Genomic DNA, 24940 nt, shown 5'->3' with positions numbered 1-24940 from the left:
GCTTTGACTAGAGATAGTTAGAGAACGCAACATTGTGCGTGTCCTATTATAGTGTTGCCTATGCTAAAACAGGCTTTTGGGAACTAGAGTCCTCTATCTATCTCTATGTTTGACTTTTACTATGTGTTTCTGGCCTCTTGTGGCAGCCTCAATCAGTGATGACTTTTCATGATTGACTTTTCACTTAATGTAATACACAAACACTATCCTCTGATATTGATGGAGGATATAGCAATAACAGAGTTTTTCTTTGGAACCATCTTTATTAGAACAAAGTTCTAAGGGGGAGAGAGGGTGAGTCTATCCCAAACGCACTTTACGACTGTTGACGAAGTCCGACACCTTCACCATCCCATCACGCGCCTTCCTGAGAGACAGACAGACAGTCAGAGATACACATACATTTTGTGCGAAGTAAATTTTGTTTCTCACGCCTGTGTCTCCTGGTACTTGAGAGCTTTTGTTTTCACTGTGTAGCTGCTGTGTAGTTGTGTAGCTGTGTAGTTGTGTAGTTGTTTTGTAGCTGTGTAGTTGTTGTGTCTCTGTGTAGTTGTTGTGTAGTTGTTTTGTAGTTGTTTTGTAGCTGTGTAGTTGTTTTGTAGTTGTTTTGTAGCTGTGTAGTTGTGTAGTTGTTTTGTAGCTGTGTAGTTGTGTAGTTGTTTTGTAGCTGTGTAGTTGTGTAGTTGTTTTGTAGCTGTGTAGTTGTGTAGTTGTTTTGTAGCTGTGTAGTTGTGTAGTTGTTTTGTAGCTGTGTAGTTTTTTTGTTGCTGTGTTGTGTCGTTGTATAGCTGTGTAGTTGTGTTGTTTTTCGTGTAGTTGTGTAACTGTTCAACTCACGCCTGAGCCTCCAAGTAGGTAATGGTTCGGTCTATCTGGGCCTGGGACACCTCTTTGTCCACCGCAGCCAGGTAGGAGTAAAGGAATCGGAAGGTCTCGAAGGTGACGCAGGCGTCTGGGGGCTTACACGAGCTGTCTGAGTTCAGGATGTACAGCGCGTGGGTCATGGCGTTCTTGATCGTCTGCCAGAGAGAAGTCAGAGGTCACCAAGATAACAGGGGCCCAAAGGTCATTTGATAATGTCTGTATGTTATTAAGTGTGTGTGTGTCTGTGTGCAACGTGCATGCATGAGCGCACAATATCATCTGTACCCCTCCCAGATAGCTGCAGCCCAGGGCGAAGAATTTTATCCAGTCGAGTTGGTCTCCGAAGCAGCCCACTGTCATGATGTGTCTGAGAAGGTCGTCAGCCAATCCTAACGACCGCCACAGCTTGCTCACCTCCTCCTTACTGACTGTGCCATTCTTATGTAGCTGGTAAGGGGAAGGGGGGGGGGGGTAGTAGGGAGACGGGGACAGAGAGAGAGAGAGAGAGAGAGAGAGAGAGAGAGAGAGGAGAGAGAGAGAGAGAGAGAGAGTTCATGTTTGTGTGTGTGTGTGTGTGTGTGTGTGTGTGTGTGTGTGTGTGTGTGTGTGTGTGTGTGTGTGTGTGTGTGTGTGTGTGTGTGTGTGTGTGTGTGTGTGTGTGTGTGTGTGTGTGTGTGTGTGTGCACGCGTGAGTCATGCATGTGTGTGTCTAGCTGTGGTGTGTTTGTGTTTGTGGCCCCGTACCTTTTCGTGCATTGTGGTGAGTACCTCAGGTGTGAGGTCCATGGTGTTGGGGGTTATCACTTTGTCTGGTGTCCTGTTCACAGGTAACGTCTTCCCCTGGACCAGAGCACTGAAGTACCTGTAGCAGACATGCATACCAGCACAATACTGGGTTTAATACAGCAGAGCAGGAATCCTGGTCTTGGAGGACTGTAGTGAATGTTTACAGGCATATATTCCACACAGTTCAGCTACAACTGACCTTAGATCAGTGGGCTTCGTCCCCTATGGGCCCTGGTCAAACGTAGTGCACTATGTAATGAATAGGGTTCCATTTGGGAAGCAGACGAGGTCAAGGGCCAACTTTCATCCTTCTCCTCTCAGATGCTACAATACTAAACTGACCTTGGATCAGTGGCTAGGCGTAACTTCATGCTACTCACAGTGTGGCCCATTCCAGCAGGTCTTCAGGTTGTGTCCGGATGGCGTCCTTGGTGAACTGCTTCAGAATGCCAGGGAGCTCTGGAGGGATGACCACCTGTTTACCTGTGTGAGACATTCTAAACCCAGAATGGGAACCAGCGACAACAAAACACCTGTATGGTGAAAAGAAAATTATATATTAATGTCATTCTTGCAATATCTGCCTGACTCTAAAATAAAAATGTTGAAGGCCCAATGCAGTCATTTTTAAGTCAATATCAAATAAATGATTGTTAACAATGAAGTACTGTACTGTAATAGATTTATATTAAAATCAGCCAAAGGGTTTTTATTTATTTTTACTATTTTATATATGTGGAATAATAGTGAAAACATCAAAACTATGAAATAACACATATGGAATCATATAGTAACCAAAAAAGTGTTAAACAAATCAAAATATATTTTATATTTCAGATTCTTCAAATAGCCACCCTTTGCCTTGACAGCTTTGCACATTCTTGGCATTCTCTCAACCAGCCAGTTTCACCTGGAATGCTTTTCCAACAGTCTTGAAGGAGTTCACACATATGCTGAGCACTTGTTGGCTGCTTTTCCTTCACTCAGCGGTCCGACTTATCCCAAACCATCTCAATTTGGTTGAGGTCGGGGGATTGTGGAGGTCAGGTCATCTGATGCAGCACTCCATCACTCTCCTTCTTGGTAAAATAGCCCTTACACAGCCTGGAGGTGTGTTGGGTCATTGTCCTGTTGAAAAACAAATGATAGTCTCACTAAGCCCAAAACAGATGGGATGACGTATCGCTGCAGAATGCTGTGGTAGCTATGCTGGTTAAGTGTGCCTTGAATTCTAAATAAATCACAGTGTCACCAGCAAAGCACCCCCACACTATAACACCTCCTCCTCCATGCTTTACGGTGGGAAATACACATGCGGAGATCATCCGTTCACCCACACCGCGCCTCACAAAGACACGGTTGGAACCAAAAATCCCCAATTTGAACACCAGACCAAAGGACACATTTCCACCAGTCTAATGTCCATTGCTCGTGTTTCTTGGCCCAAGCAAGTCTCTTCTTATTATTGGTGTCCTTTACTAGTGGTTTCTTTGCAGCAGTCTCCTGTGAACAGTTGATGTTGAACTTACTTGAACTCTGTGAAGCATTTATTTGGGCTGCAATTTCTGAGGCTGGTAACTCTTACAAACTTATCCACTGCAGCAGAGGTAACTCTGGGTCTTCCTTTCCTGTGGCGGTCCTCATGAAAGCCAATTTCATCATAGCGCTTGATGGTTTTTGCGACTGCACTTGAAGAAACTTTCAAAGTTCTTGAAATGTTCTATATTGACTGACCTTCATGTCTTAAAGAATGATGGACTATCATTTCTCTTTGCTTATTTGAACTGTTCTTGCCATAATATGGACTTGGTCTTTTACCAAATAGGGCTATCTTCTGTATACCAACCCTACCTTGTCACAACACAACTGGTTGGCTCAAATGCATTAAGAAGGAAAGAAATTCCACAAATGAACTTTAAGAAGGCACACCTGTTAATTGAAATGCATTCCAGGTGACGACCTCATGAAGCTGGTTGAGAGAATGCCAAGCGTGTGCAAAGCTGTCATCAGGGAAAAGGGTGTCTATTTGAAGAATCTCAAATATAAAATATATTTTGATTTGTTTAATACTTTTTTGGTTACTACATGATTCCATATGTGTTATTTCGTAGTTTTGATGTCTTCACTATTATTCTACAATGTAGAAAATATTAAAAATAAAGAGATACATTTTTTAAAAACTTGAATGACTTGGTGTTCTAAAACTTTTGACTGGTAGTTTAGTTTTTACCCAAAAACTATTTTCTAAGCAAGAATTTAGCTAGGAATGTCTGAGTGGGGAGGGGAACACTGAATAGTGAGGTTTGGAACTTCCGCATGGTGATGTCAACATGGAAAGACGAAACTCCCGCCTATGCAAACGACCTGATAAGAAGGTCCTATGTAGATTGTATATTCAATAAGCAACTATCAGGAAATAACACTGATACAAAAAATCTCACTTTTACAGTGTTAGTTTCATCAGCTGTTGTACAATATTATATAAAATACAGGAGAACTGAATTTGGACTGCACTGGGCCTTTTAAATGGCAGGCCTATAGCCTACTAATAAATGTCGATTAATTTATGAAAACCATGTAAATCATAAATAACCTGTAAAAGACGGTGCAGTTCTCTGCGCGTGATCAGACGACGTAAACGCTGTGAGAGCGGGAAGGACAGTAGAAGGTGATGAGCCGGTTATTTTGTATCAGTTTGTGATTCCCGCGTAACAGACGACAATTGTGACGTCACATTGTGTGCGTCCCGGATGTGTGTGAAATGAAAAATAACAAATATCCGCACGGGGGCGACATTTCCTCATGTTTTATCATTTGCAGCTCTCGACAGACATTTATTGGACATTTTCACGGTAGAATAGTAGTTGATCTATAGACAAGATAGTTTACCTTGATTCATTCTACCTATAATCGAATAGTATGGCTATATAACTTTCCTAAGATAAATGAGTTAAACTAAAAGTGATATCTGATATGCCAACATTCCCTTTAACCTTTTATCTTTTATATTTGACAGACATGAATCATCATAATGTACATCCATATTATAAAGCAGTGATAGATTTAATTAAAAAGGCAAAATGTAGAAGGGAGGGAGGGATAGATGGGGCACGTGTGTGCGCCTGCTTGCTTGCATTTGTGTGTGAGTCACAGGAGGTTGGTGGCACCTTAAATGGGGAGGACGGGCTTGTGGTAATGGCTGGAGCTAAATCAGTGGCGATTTTAGCACGTAAATCTTGGTGGGGCAAAATCCCCAAACCAATTTTAGATGCATACCAGCAAAGCCACTACACAACACAACACTAAACAATATATTAATTGCACAATAACGGTGACAAACGGTGCCCACAAACTGTTAGGGCCTACATAAAGCTATCCCGACACGGAGCTTTCTTTTCAGCACCATGGAGTGAATCCTTACCACCGCTACACTTGGCTATCAGCGGAGCCTTGTCTGGCATCGAAATAGTTCATTCAGCCTCATTTACTGCCTTTTTAAAAAAACATAGCTGATATGGCTGACTTGTTTAAACAAATGTGGTTTCTTCTGACAATTGAGATGTAAAAACTATGGCATAAGGGAACGACAAACGGATAAGAGGCAATCCGTAATTTCGATTAAGACATTAATGAGCGTGCTAGGACGGACGTAGTCAATATAACTATTTGTTCAACACGTTTGAAATGTACAGCGCCAGAATTCAGAACATAGGACGTTCTTACAGTATTCTCCCTGTACACCAAGTCAGATTTTGTCATCAAAATTTGCCGCGGCCCTTGCAGAGCAAGGGGAACAACTACTTCAAGGTCTCAGAGCGAGTGATGTCACCGATTGAAACGATATTAGCGAGCACCACCGCTAACTAGCTAGCCATTTCACATCGGTTACAGCAGCACCCAAGGGGCTTGAATTTTCGAGCTCTCCCCATAGATTTTGCAGTGATGTAGTGTCCCCATGAGTGAACGCAACTACAGAACATTACCAACCCCTACACTCCATATTTTCGTTGGCTGCCCCTCCCACCACCACAGAAAGCACTGAGCTAGACTGAAACACCTGCATTTTGAGCTGCTTTACTCAAGAAAGCAAAAAAGAGACCATGTTTGTATGCGGCTCTATAAAGTCAATGATTTTTTCCCTTCTTTTAGCTGAACAGGTGGGGCTCTTCCCCACCTGCCCTGAAGGACCAGTTGCCACTGAGTGGTATGTTATCAAATACATCAAACACATGGTTTCCATGTGTTTGATGCCATTCCATTAGCTCCATTCCAGCCATTATTATAAGCCCCCCCCACCCCACCCCCCAGCAGCGTCCAATAGTGTGTGTATGTGTGTGTGTGTGTGTGCGTGCGTGCGTGGAGATGAGAGGGAGGTTTGGTCTGTTGTTGGGAGGCGATAACAGTAGGTTACACAACCACAGCGAGCGACACATTGATGCTGCGGGTGTCACGGTTAATTGAGTGATGTCACCGGGAACGGTGTTTTTTTCTAGATAGGCGGTTACTGCTTTTATAAATAAGAGGAGGCGAGCTGGTGATGCAATAAGCAAAGGGTAGCTCCTCTAGGCTATGCGATCAGCATCAAATACAGCCTATATAGGCAGCTTGACCCCATTAAGATAGCCTCCTCTTCTCTAATCTGGGAAGAACAAAGCAAACCATGATGTTGCCAACGTCCTTGGTGTGTGAAGACTGGTGGATGAATGACGGCATAGATCGAGCGCATTGATTTTATAGTGCCTGCCAGGGAATAAGGGAAAGTCCCTCCTACAGTCAGGGCACAGCGATGATGTTCTTCTTGAATCACTTCAGGCAACGTATGTAGTCTATACTACGGGCCTGCCTCGCCTCCGGTTGCACGCGCCGTGCATGGACAGGCTCGGGACTGTCGGTGCTCATGCAGTCAGCTGAGCCCGAGCCATCTACACCGTGTGCGTTTCGGTATAACGCTATTGTTAGATTGGTCGGTAGGTCGGTTGTAGTTGGCTAGTAGTGGAGCATGCTGCACGAGCTTTCCATCTCGGTATTCGGTAGGCCTACTAGTCAACTGCTGAACAAAAGCGCGCAAGGCGATACGGTGGGATATGATGTGATGTGATGCCGCGCAGGATCACGGTGACAGTAGCGGAGAAACGGGAATGCGCGCGACTACGGACGGGAATCGCTGCTAGGATACAGAAGAGAACATGGGGACGGGGCCGCGCGATGACTGACTGACTTTCTCCCGGTAACGACCATCTCTGCATACCGAGGGGTTCAAAAAAGGAAAGGAAAAAAGAACCGACCAGCCTCTCGTTGAAGGCGTGGAGGATCTATCGGAGAGGATGAATCCCGGGGACCCTGCCCAAACCGGACCCGGTGAAGCCGGTCAGGACGGGTTGGCTAAAGCAGGTGGGCAGGCTGGGTGTTAACGGCATCCCGTGCCGAGATCGATAATGGGTGAAAAGGCTAAACCGGAGGGATTGGTCACAGCTGCCTGGCCCCCGGTATGGGTGGATGTAGCCCATCGTTACCGTGCAGGAATGTGCTTGTCCGTTACCGTGAGAAATAGCATTGGCAGAGCTGTATATTCAGCCCATTATAGAATTAGACTATTTCACCGCAGCGTGCATGGTCAGGGAGGACGAAGCATATACGTTGAGTTTTCGGTCAGTTTGTGTGATTGAGGATCCATCATGATCACTTGCTTTGGCGATGAAAACATGTTTCCCATGCCAATAAAGCCTATTTAATTGAATTGAGAGAGAGAGAGAAAGCGAGAGAGAGAGAGAGAGAGAGTACAGCAGCAGCCTAGCCTATATATGTTCTATGTAGCTTGCAGCATTTGATCCGCGGTGTTATAAAACGATATCAATACAGACACACCCACATAATCTATGTGAACGTTTATTTGATCCTATTCTGTCTCGCTTTGATCTTTATACAATCCACAAACGGCCGAGCACGGGCCCGAGGCTTTTCGCCGTGATGTTTAATCGTCAGCACGTCCATTCATTCTCTCTGTGTGTGTAGTAAGCATGTACAGCTGCTATAGGCCACTGTATAGGAGCAAACATGTTACCGCAGCTGTGTGTGCAGTAAGACACTAGCTACCATTACACACACACACACACACACACACACACACACACACACACACACACACACACACACACACACACACACACACACACACACACATGATGATTATGCATGACTATCAGACATGAAATAAGGTGTGTGTTTGTGTGTGTGCTCTCTCCAGTGAGCATGGATGGTAGAGGTCCCAACTGGTCCACAGGGCTGCATCTAGTCTAAACAGGGGTCCTCTCCTAGTCTCCTCTCCTTTATCTACCCTGATCTGAAGACACTGGACAGCACACTGTGGTGGATGCCTCATCCCCTTGATTGGTCAAAAGGAGAGGACTACAGCCTAGTGAGGAATATAAGGGCTATGTCTCAATACTCTTAAATGGTTTCCTCTTCATGCCTCTTTTCATCCATGATATCTTTTCCTTCATCAGCACTGACCTGAAAAACACAGGATGGGTGAAAGCAACATTGCAGATCCTTAGAGGGAATTTTTCTCACACTCTTCAGGTTGTTTCACGTCAGATGGAGGAAAAGAGATATTGAGAGGAAAAGGACTTAAGACTATTGAGATGCATCCCAGGAGGCTGTCTCATCCCAAGGGCTGGTAAGACATGGAGAGAAGGGAGGGAGAGGTTGTCACAGCGCGCCTGTGATCTGCTTCCCGGCTGCTACTCGGAACGATCAGTGAAGGGTTCCTCTTCATTTCTCTTAATTCCTCCTCTTCCTCTCAACGCTTCTCCCCTCTCCCTCCCCTCCTCTCTTCCCGTCTTCCTCCTAAGGTTATCATTGGTCCCTGAGCTGGGAATATTCAAACACAGTTAATGCCCTGTTTATGCTCAGGATTAGGTGTCTCTCCCACTGAGATGGATAAACCTGCCTCAGTACAGACACACACACACACACACACACACTACATCAATAGACCGGCACAGAGGGGCCTACTCACCTTGGATACCAAGACTGCATCCCAAGTGGCACCCTATTCCCTTTTATAGTGCACTACCTTTGACCAGGGCCTATAGGGCTCTCATCCAAAGTAGTGCACTATATTGGGAATTGGGTGCCATTTGGGATGCAGGCCCAAAGGATTTGTTGGTGCACACTCCCCTCGCTCAGTCCTCTGTGTCTTTAGCATGCTAGTGTAATAATCATGCTGGTGATATGTAATTCTTGGTGAATGAGGGCCATTATGGCCCATCCCTAGATGACTGACACACACACACACACAAACACACACATACATACAGTAAATATACTGTATATTACATGACCAAAAGTATGTGGACACCTGCTCGTCGAACATCTCATTCCAAAATCATGGACATTAATATGGAGTTGGTTCCCCCTTTGCTGCTCTAACAGCCTCCACTCTTCTGGGAAGACTTTCCACTCTGTTGGACTATTGCTACAGGGACTTACTTCCATTCAGCCACAAGAGCATTATTGAGGTCGGGCACTGATGTTGGCGATTAGGCCTGGCTCACAGTCTGCGTTCCAATTCATCCCTAAGGTGTTCGATGGGATTGAGGTCAGGGCTCTGTGCAGGCCAGTCAAGTTCTTCCACACTGATCTTGATATAAACCATTTCTGTACGGACCTTGCTTTGTGCCCGGGGGCATTGTCATGCTGAAACAGAAATGGGCCGTCTCCAAACTGTTGCCACAAAGTCGGAAGCACAGAATCGTCTCGAATGTCATTGTATGCTGTAGCGTTAAGATTTCCCTTCACTGGAACTAAGGGGCCTGACCAGTGAAAAACAGCCCCAGAACATTATTCCTCCTCAACCAAACTTTACAGTTGGCACTATGCACTTTTAACCCAAAAACATGAGGCATGTTGCTTTTCCTGCCTTTTCTACGAGAGGGAGAGGCTACAGGTTAGCAAAGAGTTAAGTTTGATTAGAAATGAAGAAACGTGTGTCAGATCAGATGCACAAACAGACAGGACAGAGTACATTACTAGGAGCCATGAAGAGAAGTGTCCAGATTCCGTACAGCAGAGCAAAAACCCCCAAAACAAACACACACAAAAACTTGCCATTGCGCATGGTGATCTTTGGCTGCTCATGAAGTTCCCGACTAACAGTTATGGTGCTGACGCTGCTTCCAGAGGCAGTTTGGAACTCGGTAGTGTTGCAACCGAGGACAGATTATTTTTACGCGCTTCAGCACTCGACGGTCCCGTTCTGTGAGCTTGTGTGGCTGACCACTTTGCGTCTGAGCCAGTGTTGCTCCTAGACGTTTCCACTTCACAATAACAACATTTCCAGTTGACCGGGGCAGGTGGTATCCTATCACGGTCCCACGTTGAAAGTCACTTAGCTGTTCAGTAAGGCCATTCTACTGCCAATGTTTGTCTATGGAGATTGCATGGCTGTGTGCTCAATTTTATACACCTGTCAGCAACGGGTGTGGATGTAATAGCCAAATCCACTAATTTGAAGGTGTGTCCACATACCTTTGTATATACAGTGTATATAGAGCGTTCAGAGCCTGTCTGTCTGGGGGTACACTATGATGGTGATGAATGCACTGCAGTGTCGTCTATAAACTGCTTAGGAATAGTGTATGTGTGTGGCTGTGTGTGTGTGTCTGTGTGTGTGGCTGTGTGTGCTTTATTCTCAATCTCGTAGTGTAGTTGTAATCTGTGCTGCGGTGGTACTCTGTCTGTGGCCTGGCCTGGCCTGCTCTTTCGTGTGACCAGCCTGGTCTGTTTAGCCGTGTGTGTGTGTCAGATTCTCTTGTGATACACAGAGTAGTAATCCGCCTTTGGCTGCACACCGTCTGGCTGTCTGTGTGCGTGCGGTGTGTGTGTGGTTGTACAAGCGATGCTCTTTTAGTCTTGCAGGGTAAACATCTGGCAGCACGGTTATAGGGCCAGCGTGACTAAGCGTTAGCACCTGCCATTTTCAGAGGGGTATAGAAAACATATAAATGCAGAGATGAAGATATGAAACAGCCTTGTTAATCTTCCACTTTACCTGAAGATGTTAAATCCTGCCCTGTCTGCCTGTTATATGGAACGTATTGGTGTGTGTGATGTTTCCAGTCACCGGCTGGCTCCCGCAGGGAGTTATTTGTCTTGGTGTGTGTGTGTGTGTGTGTGTGTGTGTGTGTGTGTGTGTGTGTGTGTGTGTGTGTGTGTGTGTGTGTGTGTGTGTGTGTGTGTGTGTGTGTGTGTTTGCGTGTGTGTGATGTTTCCAGTCACCGGCTGGCTCCCGCAGGGAGTTATTTGTCTTGGTGTGTGTGTGTGTGTGTGTGTGTGTGTGTGTGTGTGTGTGTGTGTGTGTGTGTGTGTGTGTGTGTGTGTGTGTGTGTGTGTGTGTGTGTGTTTGTGTGTGTGTGTGTGTGTGCGTGTGTGTGTGTGTGTGTGTGTTTGCGTGTGTACGTGTGTGTACGTGTGTGTATGTGTGTGCGTGTGTACATGTGTGTGTTTGGATGTGTGTGATAAACAGAGCGTCGGTTGGTTTGGTATGATTATTTTATTTTTACTAACCTGCCGCTCCCTGGAGTTCCGTGTTACAGGAAGTCTGGAGTGCCACGCTTCCTGTCACATTGGTTTCCTCTTCCTGCCCTTTGCTCCTTCATGTTCATTTCTTTGTGCTTCCTCTTTCCATCGTTTTCATGGGTGAATTCACAATCGATAAGGAGAAGCCAAAACGTCTGAAACACACATGCACGCACAAAAGCATGCACACACACACACACACACACACACACACACACACACACACACACACACACACACACACACACACACACACACACACACACACACACACACACACACACACACACACACACACACACACATAAACCTTTCAACAAATATTCAGCAAGATTTTTCCTCCATTCTGTCACAAAATGTTTCATCACAATGACATTCAATGACATTCTAATGTGGACTAGAATGTTATTGTCTTGCACACACACACACACACACACACACACACACACACACACACACACACACACACACACACACACACACACACACACACACACACACACACACACACACACACACACACACACACAACTACACACACACACACCTACATACACACACACACACACACACACACACACACACACACACACACACACACACACACACACACACATACACACACACCTACTGTACATACACAAACACACACAACTACACACACGCACACACATACATACACACATACACACGCATACACACACATTTACACACGCACGTGAGGGTTTGCTTGCAGAGCAGATACACAGTATGACTCATATACAGTGAGAGAATAACCTCTTAGTGACGTGGAGAGGTCAGCTAGACCCCTTGAGCTACATACTTACTTTCCTCCCTCCCTCCCTCCCTCCCTCCCTCCCTCCCTCCCTCCCTCCCTCCCTCCCTCCCTCCCTCCCTCCCTTCATCCATCCATCCATCCATCCATCACTCCCTCCATCCATCCATCCACCCCCCTCCCTCCCTCCGTCCCTCACTCCCTCCAACCTTGCCCTTCATCCCTTTCTCTCTGTCATCCATTGCTACCCCTACCCTTTCCAAATACTGTACACACACACACACACACAGCCTGAGGAAAGGCAGGTGAGAAGGTTTGTCCCCTCACTCTACTTCCTCTGGTACTGTATGGGAGACTGCAGAGCTACACACACACACACACACACACACACACACACACACACACACACACACACACACACACACACACACACACACACACACACACACACACACACACACACACACACACACACACACACACACACACACGCAGAGACACACGCACACATACACGCAGAGACACAAGATACAAACACACACACACACACAAACACACAAAGTGCTCCAGCTTACACTAACACAGACACATGTCCCCTCTGCAAACATCCCCCCTACCTCTGTCCCTGCCCTATGCCCCAGTGCCCCAGCTGTTCCAGTCAGGCTTATACCCACATCAGATTACACTAACAGGCCTAAACACCAGATGGGTTTTGTCTGCTGTCTACACGCTGTCACAGCAACCTATACACACCGCATACACACCATCACAATACACACACATTTATTTACAGTCATTTAATGTGATAGTGTAATTACAGCCTGCTGCTCAAACCCTAGTTCTTTCTCTCCCTCCGTTTCCAGGGGAGATTGTTGTTGATGTGGCTATTCATTTGTGATCGAGGAACTAAATTCTGTTTACATACAGGGAGATTTGAAATGTAACTATGTGTCTATATCACCTTGTCTGCCACCTTCATTCTCTTTTCTCTCTGTCTCCCCCTCTCCCCCCACTCTCTCTTCTCTCCCTCTCCCCCTCCTCCCTCTCTCTCTTCTCTAGGGGGTGCGCGGGGGGAGGGGGTGAGAGCGGTGGATGTACTGACAGTTCTGAGGGAAAAAGTGGCCTTTGTTTCAGGTGAGTCTAGTACGGCCCTGTCCCATTTTGTTCCCTAGTCTCTTTTCCAAGCTCCCTCCATCCCCTTGCTCCATTTCGTTCCCTTGTTACGTTCCCTTGTCCCTTCACCTAACTCCTTACCCTTGTCCGACCGAGCTCCTACCCTAGGCTGACATGGTATATGTCCTCGTTGAGTGTCTTGGTTGAAAACCTCTCTGGTAATGATGTGTTATGTTGATTTTTGATAATGTCACTGTCCCAGGGGGGAGGGACAAGAGAGGCGGGCCCATCCTCACCTTCCCAGCGCGGACCAATCATGACCGAGTGAAACAGGAGGATCTAAGCAGACTGGTCACCTATCTGTCCACCATACCCAGGTAACACTCCTTCTATCACTTTATCTCTCTATCTGTCCACCATACCCAGGTAACACTCCTTCTATCACTTTATCTCTCTATCTGTCCAACATACCCAGGTAGTACTCCTTCTATCACTTTATCTCTCTATCTGTCCAACATACCCAGGTAACACTCCTTCTATCACTTTATCTCTCTATCTGTCCACCATACCCAGGTAACACTCCTTCTATCACTTTATCTCTCTATCTGTCCAACATACCCAGGTAGTACTCCTTCTATCACTTTATCTCTCTATCTGTCCACCATACCCAGGTAACACTCCTTCTATCACTTTATCTCTCTATCTGTCCACCATACCCAGGTAACACTCCTTCTATCACTTTATCTCTCTATCTGTCCACCATACCCAGGTAACAATCCTTCTATCACTTTATCTCTCTATCTGTCCACCATATCCAGGTAGTACTCCTTCTATCACTTTATCTCTCTATCTGACCACCATACGCAGGTAGTACTCCTTCTATCACTTTATCTCTCTATCTGTCCACCATACCCAGGTAGTACTCCTTCTATCACTTTATCTCTCTATCTGACCACCATACCCAGGTAGTACTCCTTCTATCACTTTATCTCTCTATCTGTCCACCATACCCAGGTAGTACTCCTTCTATCACTTTATCTCTCTATCTGACCACCATACGCAGGTAGTACTCCTTCTATCACTTTATCTCTCTATCTGTCCACCATACCAAGGTAACACTCCTTCTATCACTTTATCTCTCTATCTGTCCACCATACCCAGGTAGTACTCCTTCTATCACTTTATCTCTCTATCTGACCACCATACCCAGGTAGTACTCCTTCTATCACTTTATCTCTCTATCTGTCCACCATACCCAGGTAGTACTCCTTCTATCACTTTATCTCTCTATCTGTCCAACATACCCAGGTAGTACTCCTTCTATCACTTTACCTCTCTATCTGTCCACCATACGCAGGTAGTACTCCTTCTATCACTTTATCTCTCTATCTGTCCACCATACCCAGGTAGTACTCCTTCTATCACTTTATCTCTCTATCTGACCACCATACCCAGGTAGTACTCCTTCTATCACTTTATCTCTATATCTGTCCACCATACCCAGGTAGTACTCCTTCTATCACTTTATCTCTCTATCTGTCCACCATACCCAGGTAGTACTCCTTCTATCACTGTATCTCTCTATCTGTCCACCATACCGAGGTAACACTCCTTCTATCACTTTATCTCTCTATCTGTCCACCATATCCAGGTAACACTCCTTCTATCACTTTATCTCTCTATCTGTCCACCATACCCAGGTAGTACTCCTTCTATCACTTTATCTCTCTATCTGTCCACCATACCCAGGTAACACTCCTTCTATCACTTTATCTCTCTATCTGTCCACCATACCCAGGTAACACTCCTTCTATCACTTTATCTCTCTATCTGTCCACCATACCCAGGTAACACTCCTTCTATCACTTTATCTCTCTATCTGTCCACCATACGCAGGTAGTAGTCCTTCTATCACTTTATCTCTCTATCTGTCCACCATACCCAGGTAACACTCCTTCTATCACTTTATCTCTCTATCTGTCCACCATACGCAGGTAGTAGTCCTTCTATCACTTTATCTCTCTATCTGTCCAACATACCCAGGTAATACTCCTTCTATCACTTTATCTCTCTATCTGTCCACCATACCCAGGTAACACTCCTTCTATCACGTTATCTCTATCTGTCCACCATACCCAGGTAACACTCCTTCTATCACTTTATCTCTCTATCTGTCCACCATACCCAGGTAACACTCCTTCTATCACTTTATCTCTCTATCTGTCCACCATACCCAGGTAGTACTCCTTCTATCACTTTATCTCTCTATCTGTCCACCATACCGAGGTAACACTCCTTCTATCACTTTATCTCTCTATCTGTCCACCATATCCAGGTAACACTCCTTCTATCACTTTATCTCTCTATCTGTCCACCATACCCAGGTAGTACTCCTTCTATCACTTTATCTCTCTATCTGTCCACCATACCTAGGTAGTACTCCTTCTATCACTTTATCTCTCTATCTGTCCACCATACCCAGGTAGTACTCCTTCTATCACTTTATCTCTCTATCTGTCCACCATACCGAGGTAACACTCCTTCTATCACTTTATCTCTCTATCTGTCCACCATATCCAGGTAACACTCCTTCTATCACTTTATCTCTCTATCTGTCCACCATACCCGGTTAGTACTCCTTCTATCACTTTATCTCTCTATCTGTCCACCATACCCAGGTAACACTCCTTCTATCACTTTATCTCTCTATCTGTCCACCATACCCAGGTAACACTCCTTCTATCACTTTATCTCTCTATCTGTCCACCATACCCAGGTAGTACTCCTTCTATCACTTTATCTCTCTATCTGTCCAACATACCCAGGTAATACTCCTTCTATCACTTTATCTCTCTATCTGTCCACCATACCCAGGTAACACTCCTTCTATCACGTTATCTCTATCTGTCCACCATACCCATGTAACACTCTTTCTATCACTTTATCTCTCTATCTGTCCACCATACCCAGGTAACACTCCTTCTATCACTTTATCTCTCTATCTGTCCACCATACCCAGGTAACACTCCTTCTGTCACGTTATCTCTCTATCTCTCTCCCTCTCCCTGACTCTCACCCTCCTTTACTCTCTCTCTCTCTCTCTCTACTTGATTCTCCCTCTCTCTCTCTGTCTCTCGCTCTTCCTGACCCCCTCCATCTCCTCTCCCATCCTCTCTCTCTTCTCAGTGATGACGTGCGTGCCAGGGGCTTCACGGTGGTCGTAGACATGCGTGGTTCTAAGTGGGAGAGCGTCAAGCCGTTGCTACGGACACTCCAGGAGGGGTTCTCCGCCCACATTCACATGGCCCTCATCATCAAACCAGACACCTTCTGGCAGAAACACAAGACCAACCTGGGCAGCGCCAAACTCACCTTTGAGGTGTGTGTATATGTGGAGTGTGGAGTGTGTATTGTTCCTAACTATAATTTATCCCCTTCTCTAATCTCTCTCTCTCTTTTTCTCTCTCAAATCCTCGTGCCCCACCCCCTCTCTCTTTCCCCCTCCCCATCCCCTTCTCTTTTTCCCTCATCTCCCTCTCTCTTTCCCCCTCTCCCTCTCTCTTTCCCCCTCCCCATCCCCTTCTCTTTTCCCTCATCTCCCTCTCTCTTTCCCCCTCTCCCTCTCTCTTTCCCTCTCCCCATCCCCTTCTCTTTTTCCCTCATCTCCCTCCCTCTTTCCCCTCTCACTCTCTTTCTCCCTCTCCATCTCTCTTTCCCCCTCTCTCTCTCTTTCCCCTCTCCCTCTCTTTCCCCCTCTCCCTCCCTCTTTTCCTCTCTTTCCCCCTCTCACTCTGTCTTTCCCTCTCTCTTTCCTCCTCTCCCTCTCTCTTTCACCCTCTCTCTCTTTCCCCTCTCCCTCTCTTTTCCCCTCTCCCTCTCTCTTTCCCCCTCTCCCTCTCTCTGTTCCTCTCTTTCCCCCTCTCCCTCTCTCTGTTCCTCTCTCCCTCTTTTTTCCCCTCTCACTCTCTCTTTCTCCCTCTCTCTTTCCCCCTCTCCCTCTCTCTTTGCCCCTCTCTCTTTCCCCCTCTCTATCTCTGTTCCTCTCTCCCTCTCTCTTTGCCCGTCTCTCTTTCCCCCTCTCCCTCTCTATGTTCCTCTCTCCCTCTCCCTCTCTCTGTCTTTCCCTCTCTCCATCTCTCTTTCCCCCTCTCCCTCTCTTTACCCCTCTCCATCTCTTTCCCCCTCTCTATTTCCCCCTCTCCTTCCCTCTTTCCCCCTCTCTCTTTCCCCATCGCCCTCTCTCCCAACTCTCCCTCTCTTTCCCCCTCTCCCTCTCCCTCTCTCTTTCCTTTCTCCCTCTCTTTCCCCTCTCCCTCTCTCTTTCCTCTCTCCCTCTCTCTTTCCCCTCTCCCTCCAGACCAGTCTAGTGTCGGTGGAGGGCCTGTCCAAGCTGGTGGACCCGTCCCAGCTGACCTCTGACCTGGGCGGTTCTCTGGAGTATGACCATGTGGAGTGGACGGAGCTACGGCTGGGCCTGGAAGAGTTCTCAGGGGCTGCTGGGCAACTGCTGGCCCAGCTAGAGCAGCTGGAGGCTGGGCTGACCCGCGTAGGCGAGCCCCAGGGCGTGGATGAGGCCCGCAAGTAAGACAGATGCAGATGTGTGTGTGGCTGGTGCAATAAGCTATGTTTTTGTGTGTGTGTGTTCAAGCTGTGTGTGTGTGTGTGTGTGTGTGTGTGTGTGTGTGTGTGTGTGTGTGTGTGTGTGTGTGTGTGTGTGTGTGTGTGTGTGTGTGTGTGTGTGTGTGTTTGACCAGGCTGCTAGAGGAGCATGGCCGACTACGTACCACCGTTGCCACGGCTCCCATCGATGCCATCGACCGTGAGGGGCGAAGCTTGCTCCAGCGCATGCGGCTTGGACCCGCCCACAACGGTGAAGCCCCTAGCGATGTGCCCAGCAGTAACCAAGGTTACGGAAGCTGGTTGTCGGGCGGGGCTGATTTCCAGAGTGTAGCTCCGAAGGTGGCCGCCCTGCTGGAGAGGCTGCAGACTGCCAGGACACACCTGCAGCAGAGCTGGACCGAACGGAAAGCACACCTAGACCAGACCTTACAGCTGCATCTATACGAACAGGACGCTGCCAAGGTGTGTGTTTGTGGGAGGGGAAAGAGTGTGTGTGTGTGTGCGCATGTTTACGCGTGTGTGTGCGCATGTTTGTGTGTGTGTGTGTGTGTGTGTGTGTGTGTGTGTGTGTGTGTGTGTGTGTGTGTGTGTGTGTGTGTGTGTGTGTGTGTGTGTGTGTGTGTGTGTGTGTGTGTGTGTGTGTGTGTGTGTGGGAGTCAGAGGGAGAGAGAAGAAGTCTCCCTGTGGTGGTACAGTTTAGAGCCGCTGGTAGAGACCATCTGTTATCTGAATGAACAACAGTGGTGGAGACAGCAGGTCGATTGGCAGACAACCCTCCCTTTTTCTCCCTCCCCCTCTCTTTCTCTCTCCCTCCTAGTCTCCATTATTCTGTACATGTCTAAATAGATGAAGTGTGTGTGTGTGTGCGTGCCTGTGCGTGCGTGTGGATGTGTAACCCTCTCTGTGTGTGTGTGTTATAGATGTCTGAGTGGATAGCCCACAGTAAGGATCTGTTCCTGCAGAGTCAGACAGAGGTTGGCCTCAACCACCAGCATGCCCTGGAACTCCAGACCCAGCACCAGCACTTCACCATCAACTCTATGGTACAGACACTCTGTTACCCTTTACTATGAACTCTATGGTACAGACACTCTGTTACCCTTTACTATGAACTCTATGGTACAGACACTCTGTTACCCTTTACTATGAACTCTATGGTACAGACACTCTGTTACCCTTTACTATGAACTCTATGGTACAGACACTCTGTTACCCTTTACTATGAACTCTATGGTACAGACACTCTGTTACCCTTTACTATGAACTCTATGGTACAGACACTCTGTTACCCTTTACTATGAACTCTATGGTACAGACACTCTGTTACCCTTTACTATGAACTCTATGGTACAGACACTCTGTTACCCTTTACTATGAACTCTATGGTACAGACACTCTGTTACCCTTTACTATGAACTCTATGGTACAGACACTCTGTTACCCTTTACTATGAACTCTATGGTACAGACACTCTATTACCCTTTACTATGAACTCTATGGTACAGACACTCTGTTACCCTTTACTATGAACTCTATGGTACAGACACTCTGTTACCCTTTACTATGAACTCTATGGTACAGACACTCTGTTACCCTTTACTATGAACTCTATGGTACAGACACTCTGTTACCCTTTACCATCAACTCTATGGTACAGACACTCTGTTACCCTTTACTATGACCTCTATGGTACAGACACTCTGTTACCCTTTACTATGAACTCTATGGTACAGACACTCTGTTACCCTTTACTATGAACTCTATGGTACAGACACTCTATTACCCTTTACTATGAACTCTATGGTACAGACACTCTGTTACCCTTTACTATGAACTCTATGGTACAGACACTCTGTTACCCTTTACTATGAACTCTATGGTACAGACACTCTGTTACCCTTTACTATGAACTCTATGGTACAGACACTCTGTTACCCTTTACTATGAACTCTATGGTACAGACACTCTGTTACCCTTTACTATCAACTCTATGGTACAGACACTCTGTTACCCTTTACTATGAACTCTATGGTACAGACACTCTGTTACCCTTTACTATGAACTCTATGGTACAGACACTCTGTTACCCTTTACTATCAACTCTATGGTACAGACACTCTGTTACCCTTTACTATGAACTCTATGGTACAGACACTCTGTTACCCTTTACTATGAACTCTATGGTACAGACACTCTATTACCCTTTACTATCAACTCTATGGTACAGACACTCTGTTACCCTTTACTATGAACTCTATGGTACAGACACTCTGTTACCCTTTACTATGAACTCTATGGTACAGACACTCTGTTACCCTTTACTATGAACTCTATGGTACAGACACTCTGTTACCCTTTACTATGAACTCTATGGTACAGACACTCTGTTACCCTTTACTATGAACTCTATGGTACAGACACTCTGTTACCCTTTATCATGAACTCTATGGTACAGACACTCTGTTACCCTTTACTATGAACTCTATGGTACAGAGCACTACTGATCTACCCTTTACTATGAACTCTATGGTACAGACACTCTGTTACCCTTTACTATGAACTCTATGGTACAGACACTCTGTTACCCTTTACTATGAACTCTATGGTACAGACACTCTGTTACCCTTTACTATGAACTCTATGGTACAGACACTCTGTTACCCTTTACTATGAACTCTATGGTACAGACACTACTGATTACCCTTTACTATGAACTCTATGGTACAGACACTCTGTTACCCTTTACTATGAACTCTATGGTACAGACACTCTGTTACCCTTTACTATGAACTCTATGGTACAGACACTCTGTTACCCTTTACTATGAACTCTATGGTACAGACACTCTGTTACCCTTTATCATGACCTCTATGGTACAGACACTCTGTTACCCTTTACTATGAACTCTATGGTACAGACACTCTGTTACCCTTTACTATGAACTCTATGGTACAGACACTCTATTACCCTTTACTATGAACTCTATGGTACAGACACTCTGTTACCCTTTACTATGAACTCTATGGTACAGACGTTCTGTTACCCTTTACTATGAACTCTATGGTACAGACACTCTGTTACCCTTTACTATGAACTCTATGGTACAGACACTCTGTTACCCTTTACTATGAACTCTATGGTACAGACACTCTGTTACCCTTTACCAGAGGTGGGACCAAGTCATTGTTTTACAAGTAAGTCTCAAGTCTTAGCACTCAAGTCCCAAGTCAAGTCCCAAGTCAAGACAGGCAAGTCCGAGTCTAGTCTCAAGTCAAGACCGTCAAGTATCAAGCCAAGTCTCAAATCCGAAACTATGAGTTTCGAGTCCTAAACAAGTCATAATGTGTTCTTCACCAAATGTAATACCATTTCATATTTTTAACAAGAGTAATAGTATATTACATTTACGCAAATCATGAATGCTTTTAAAAATATCTATATATTTATTACTTTCTAAATATACTTTATATTTCCATGGAAATGCATGTGTAGTCATGAGAAAGACCCCCCTCCCCACCCCCCGTAGCGATCGACTATCGAGGATCGCTATGGGGCGCAATCGGGCGATGTAGGCTTGTACACAATCGCCCAACCTTAACACACACACACACACACACACACACACACACACACACACACACACACACACACACACACACACACACACACACACACACACACACACACACACACACACACACACACACACACACACACACACACACACACACACTCTCTCTCTCTGTGGTTACAGTAGGCTAACATATGTCAATGGTTTTAGGAACAGCAGTAACATCAGGCAGGATTTAGGCTACCAACTGCCAAGGGTGCAATTATCACATTCCCGCACTGACTGACTGTGTGGGGGCTCATTGATTTAACGTTACGTTAGCCTACATGATACACCAGTAAAGTAATACAATATATAGCTGTAGGCTATATTAGCCACAACTTACCGTTCATTGTGCAGCTTCAAATGTCGAACAAAGTTGGAAATTGTTGCGCCTCCGTCTGTAATTTTCTTCCCGCATGTTTTGCAAGTTGCAATCCGTTTTTTGTTGATACAGCGTTGTCTTTATATCCAAAAATAATAATTTTGGGTACCATCTTTCCAAGGGCTCCATCTGAATTCACCCGCCGACGTTCCTCTGCACTGCCACGCACAACTTTTTCTCAGCTGGCACAATTTGATTGGCTGCTGTCCGGTTCAAACTGTAATCCATTAAATGAAGAGTTGATGCGCTGCACACTTTTTTAATAGCATCATTTTTTATATTTGGGCTTGGGGAGGGTATCAAGTCAAGTCGAGGAGGGTATCAAGTCAGGTTGGGGAGGGTATCAAGTCAGGTCAAGTCAAAGGCTCAAGTCCAAGTTAAGTCACGAGTCATTGGTGTTAAAGTCAAAGTCGAGTTGCAAGTCATCATATTTGTGACTCGAGTCTGACTCGAGTCCAAGTCATGTGACTCGAGTCCACACCTCTGCCCTTTACTATGAACTCTATGGTACAGACACCCTATCACACATCACTGTGAACTCTATGGTGTGTACAATTCAAAGTCTATGGTACGGACACTTTATTGCTCTTAACCTTGAACTCTACGGTTCAGCCATTCTATTTATTACTAGACACTTTGAACTCTACAGTACAGACATTCTATTTATTACATGACACTTTGAACTCTACAGTACAGACATTCTATTCATTACATGACACTTTGAACTCTACAGTACAGACATTCTATTTATTACATGACACTTTGAACTCTACGGTTCAGACATTCTATTTATTACATGACACTTTGAACTCTACGGTACAGACATTCTATTACACGTGACCTTTAACTCTATGGTGCTATTAAACATGAGTTGTGAACTCTAATGTATGGTACTGTCACTTGATGAACACTGATCTTTAACTCCTGACCTCTGACCCCTCCTTAGAACGGGAGTGTGAACGTGGACGGGGTGGTCTCCGTGGCGATGCAGCTGTGTGAGGGGTGTCACTACGGAGCGGAGCGGATCGCGTGTGTCTCGTCACGGCTACAGGAGGACTGGAAAGGGCTGACGTCAGTGCTGGAGGAACGCAGCAACACACTGGTCATGTCCACCGACTTCCACCAGGGGGCAGAACAGGTGTGTCTGGGTGCTTCCTCCTCATGGACATCCCTAAGAGCTTTGTGATTATTTTCTGTGAATGAAAAAGGCTCTACAAATGCACTTTATTAACATTAAAGGTAGACTCAGCGATATGACGGAGGTGCTGAAAGTTAACAGCAGTGGGTCGATTTCAGCAACAACTAAGAGTGTTGAAGTGCGAGGCTCAACTTCAACTTATTTGTTCCCTTGGCTACCATGCTGTAGCAGCGGGAAACGAACCCGTGCGGTGTGCAGATACTGTGTGTGACTGTGTGAGAGCGAAGTCTTGCATCTCGCTCATCTCAATCTGAGGTGCTGATGGTGGCAACGTCATTTCACTGAGTCTACCTTTAAAGAGAACTCAGTGTGTAATGAGTTTGACAGAAAATACAACTGTGTTTACAACTTGTTTGTTTTTGTGACTTTTGCCGTGTGTATGACGTGTGTGTGTGTATATATATACATGTAACGTGTGTGTGTGAATATATATATACATGTAATGTGTGTGTGTGCATATTTATCTTGGCCAGGTCGCAGTTGTAAATGAGAACTTGTTCTCAACTAGCCTACCTGGTTAAATAAAGGTGAAAAAAAAAAAAATATATATATATATAACGTGTGTGTGTTATGTTTCAGTTCCTGGGGCGTGTGGAGGGCTGGTGTGAGGCGTGTGCTGACGACTCGTTGTCGGTGGAGATGGCGGAGCTGGAGGCGTCCATACAACAACACCAGACGCTCTACGAGGAGATAACATCAGCCTACACACAGGTACACACACACACACACACATACACACACACACACACACACACACACACACACACACACACACACACACACACACACACACACACACACACACACACAGGTACACACACAGGTACACACACACACAGGTACACACACACACAGGTACACACACAGGTACACACACAGGTACACACACACACACACACACACACACACACACACACACACACACACACACACACACACACACACACACACACACACACACACACACACACACACACACACACACACACACAGGTACACACACACACACACACACAGGTACACACACACACAGGTACACACACACAGGTACACACACACAGGTACACACACACACACACACACACACACAGGTACACACACAGGTACACACACACACAGGTACACACACACACACACACACACACACACACACACACACACACACACACACACACACACACACACACACACACACACACACACAGGTACACGCACACAGGTACACACACACACAGGTACACACACACACAAGTACACACACACACAGGTACACACACAGGTACACACACACACAGGTACACACACACACAGGTACACACACACACAGGTACACACACAGGTACACACACACACACACACACACACACACACACACACACACACACACACACACACGCATTTACATTTTTTGGTCATTTAGCAGACACTCTTATCCAGAGCGACATACCATTAGTAAAGATCAGTGGAGGCTGCTGAGGGGAGGACGGCTAATAGCAATGACCGCAATGTAGTGAATGGAATGGTATCAAACATCTGGTTTTGATGTGAATGTCATTTGTTTGCATATATTTAGTTGATAGAAATGGTTTATTGGTGTTCATGTACTCTGTGCTTGTATATTCTACCTGTGTGCTTGTATATTCTACCAGTGTGCTTGTATATTCTACCTGTGTGCTTGTATATTCTACCTGTGTGCTTGTATATTCTACCTGTGTGCTTGTATATTCTACCTGTGTGCATTCATTTAATTGTGTGTGTTGTCTGTCTGTGTGTGTGTGTCTGTGTGTGTGTGTGTGTGTGTGTGTGTGTGTGTGTGTGTGTGTGTGTGTGTGTGTGTGTGTGTGTGTGTGTGTGTGTGTGTGTGTGTGTGTGTGTGTGTGTGTGTGTGTGTGTGTGTGTGTGTGTGTGTGTGTGTGTGTGTGTGTGTGTGTGTGTGTGTGTGTGTGTGTGTCCAACCCCAGGTCAGTGAGAGCGGTAAAGCCCTATTGGAAGTGCTTCAGCGTCCGGCGG

General features: G+C 45.8%; 2 protein-coding genes across 4 annotated transcripts in view; one reads left to right on the top strand and one right to left on the bottom strand.

The window, feature by feature from the left end:
- Positions 1 to 243: 243 nt before the first annotated feature.
- On the bottom strand, positions 244 to 4376 carry LOC139532627 (ropporin-1-like). Of its 3 annotated transcripts, none has more exons than XM_071330483.1 (6): positions 4244 to 4376; positions 2031 to 2183; positions 1609 to 1726; positions 1150 to 1311; positions 838 to 1019; positions 244 to 367 (listed from the first exon to the last, which is right to left on the bottom strand). In XM_071330483.1, exons 2-6 carry the CDS (start codon positions 2144 to 2146, stop codon positions 301 to 303), a joined length of 645 nt encoding a protein of 214 aa, XP_071186584.1. In that variant the 5' UTR covers positions 2147 to 2183; positions 4244 to 4376; the 3' UTR covers positions 244 to 300. The 3 variants fall into 3 exon arrangements, with proteins under 3 accessions (XP_071186584.1, XP_071186586.1, XP_071186585.1); XM_071330485.1 differs by having other exon boundaries at positions 2031 to 2147; positions 4244 to 4333; XM_071330484.1 differs by lacking the exon at positions 4244 to 4376 and adding an exon at positions 2561 to 2666.
- A 1678-nt stretch (positions 4377 to 6054) lies between these two features.
- The window catches only part of kalrnb (kalirin RhoGEF kinase b), a 66597-nt gene continuing 47711 nt past the window's right edge, over positions 6055 to 24940 (top strand). Inside the window, exons 1-10 of the mRNA XM_071330413.1 lie at positions 6055 to 7041; positions 13064 to 13138; positions 13380 to 13494; positions 16304 to 16496; positions 17475 to 17698; positions 17872 to 18199; positions 18658 to 18780; positions 22679 to 22870; positions 23510 to 23641; positions 24892 to 24940. The exon at positions 24892 to 24940 is cut by the window's right edge and continues 182 nt beyond it. Of these exons, the coding sequence (XP_071186514.1) occupies positions 6975 to 7041; positions 13064 to 13138; positions 13380 to 13494; positions 16304 to 16496; positions 17475 to 17698; positions 17872 to 18199; positions 18658 to 18780; positions 22679 to 22870; positions 23510 to 23641; positions 24892 to 24940 (1498 nt within the window). The 5' untranslated portion in view covers positions 6055 to 6974. The remainder of the gene's footprint in view (positions 7042 to 13063; positions 13139 to 13379; positions 13495 to 16303; positions 16497 to 17474; positions 17699 to 17871; positions 18200 to 18657; positions 18781 to 22678; positions 22871 to 23509; positions 23642 to 24891) is intronic.

This window comes from Salvelinus alpinus, chromosome 10, assembly GCF_045679555.1.
Source record: "Salvelinus alpinus chromosome 10, SLU_Salpinus.1, whole genome shotgun sequence".
Lineage (NCBI taxonomy): Eukaryota > Metazoa > Chordata > Actinopteri > Salmoniformes > Salmonidae > Salvelinus > Salvelinus alpinus.
The sequence above is the reverse complement of the archived record's forward strand: the minus strand, read 5'-3'. Positions and strand labels throughout refer to the sequence as shown.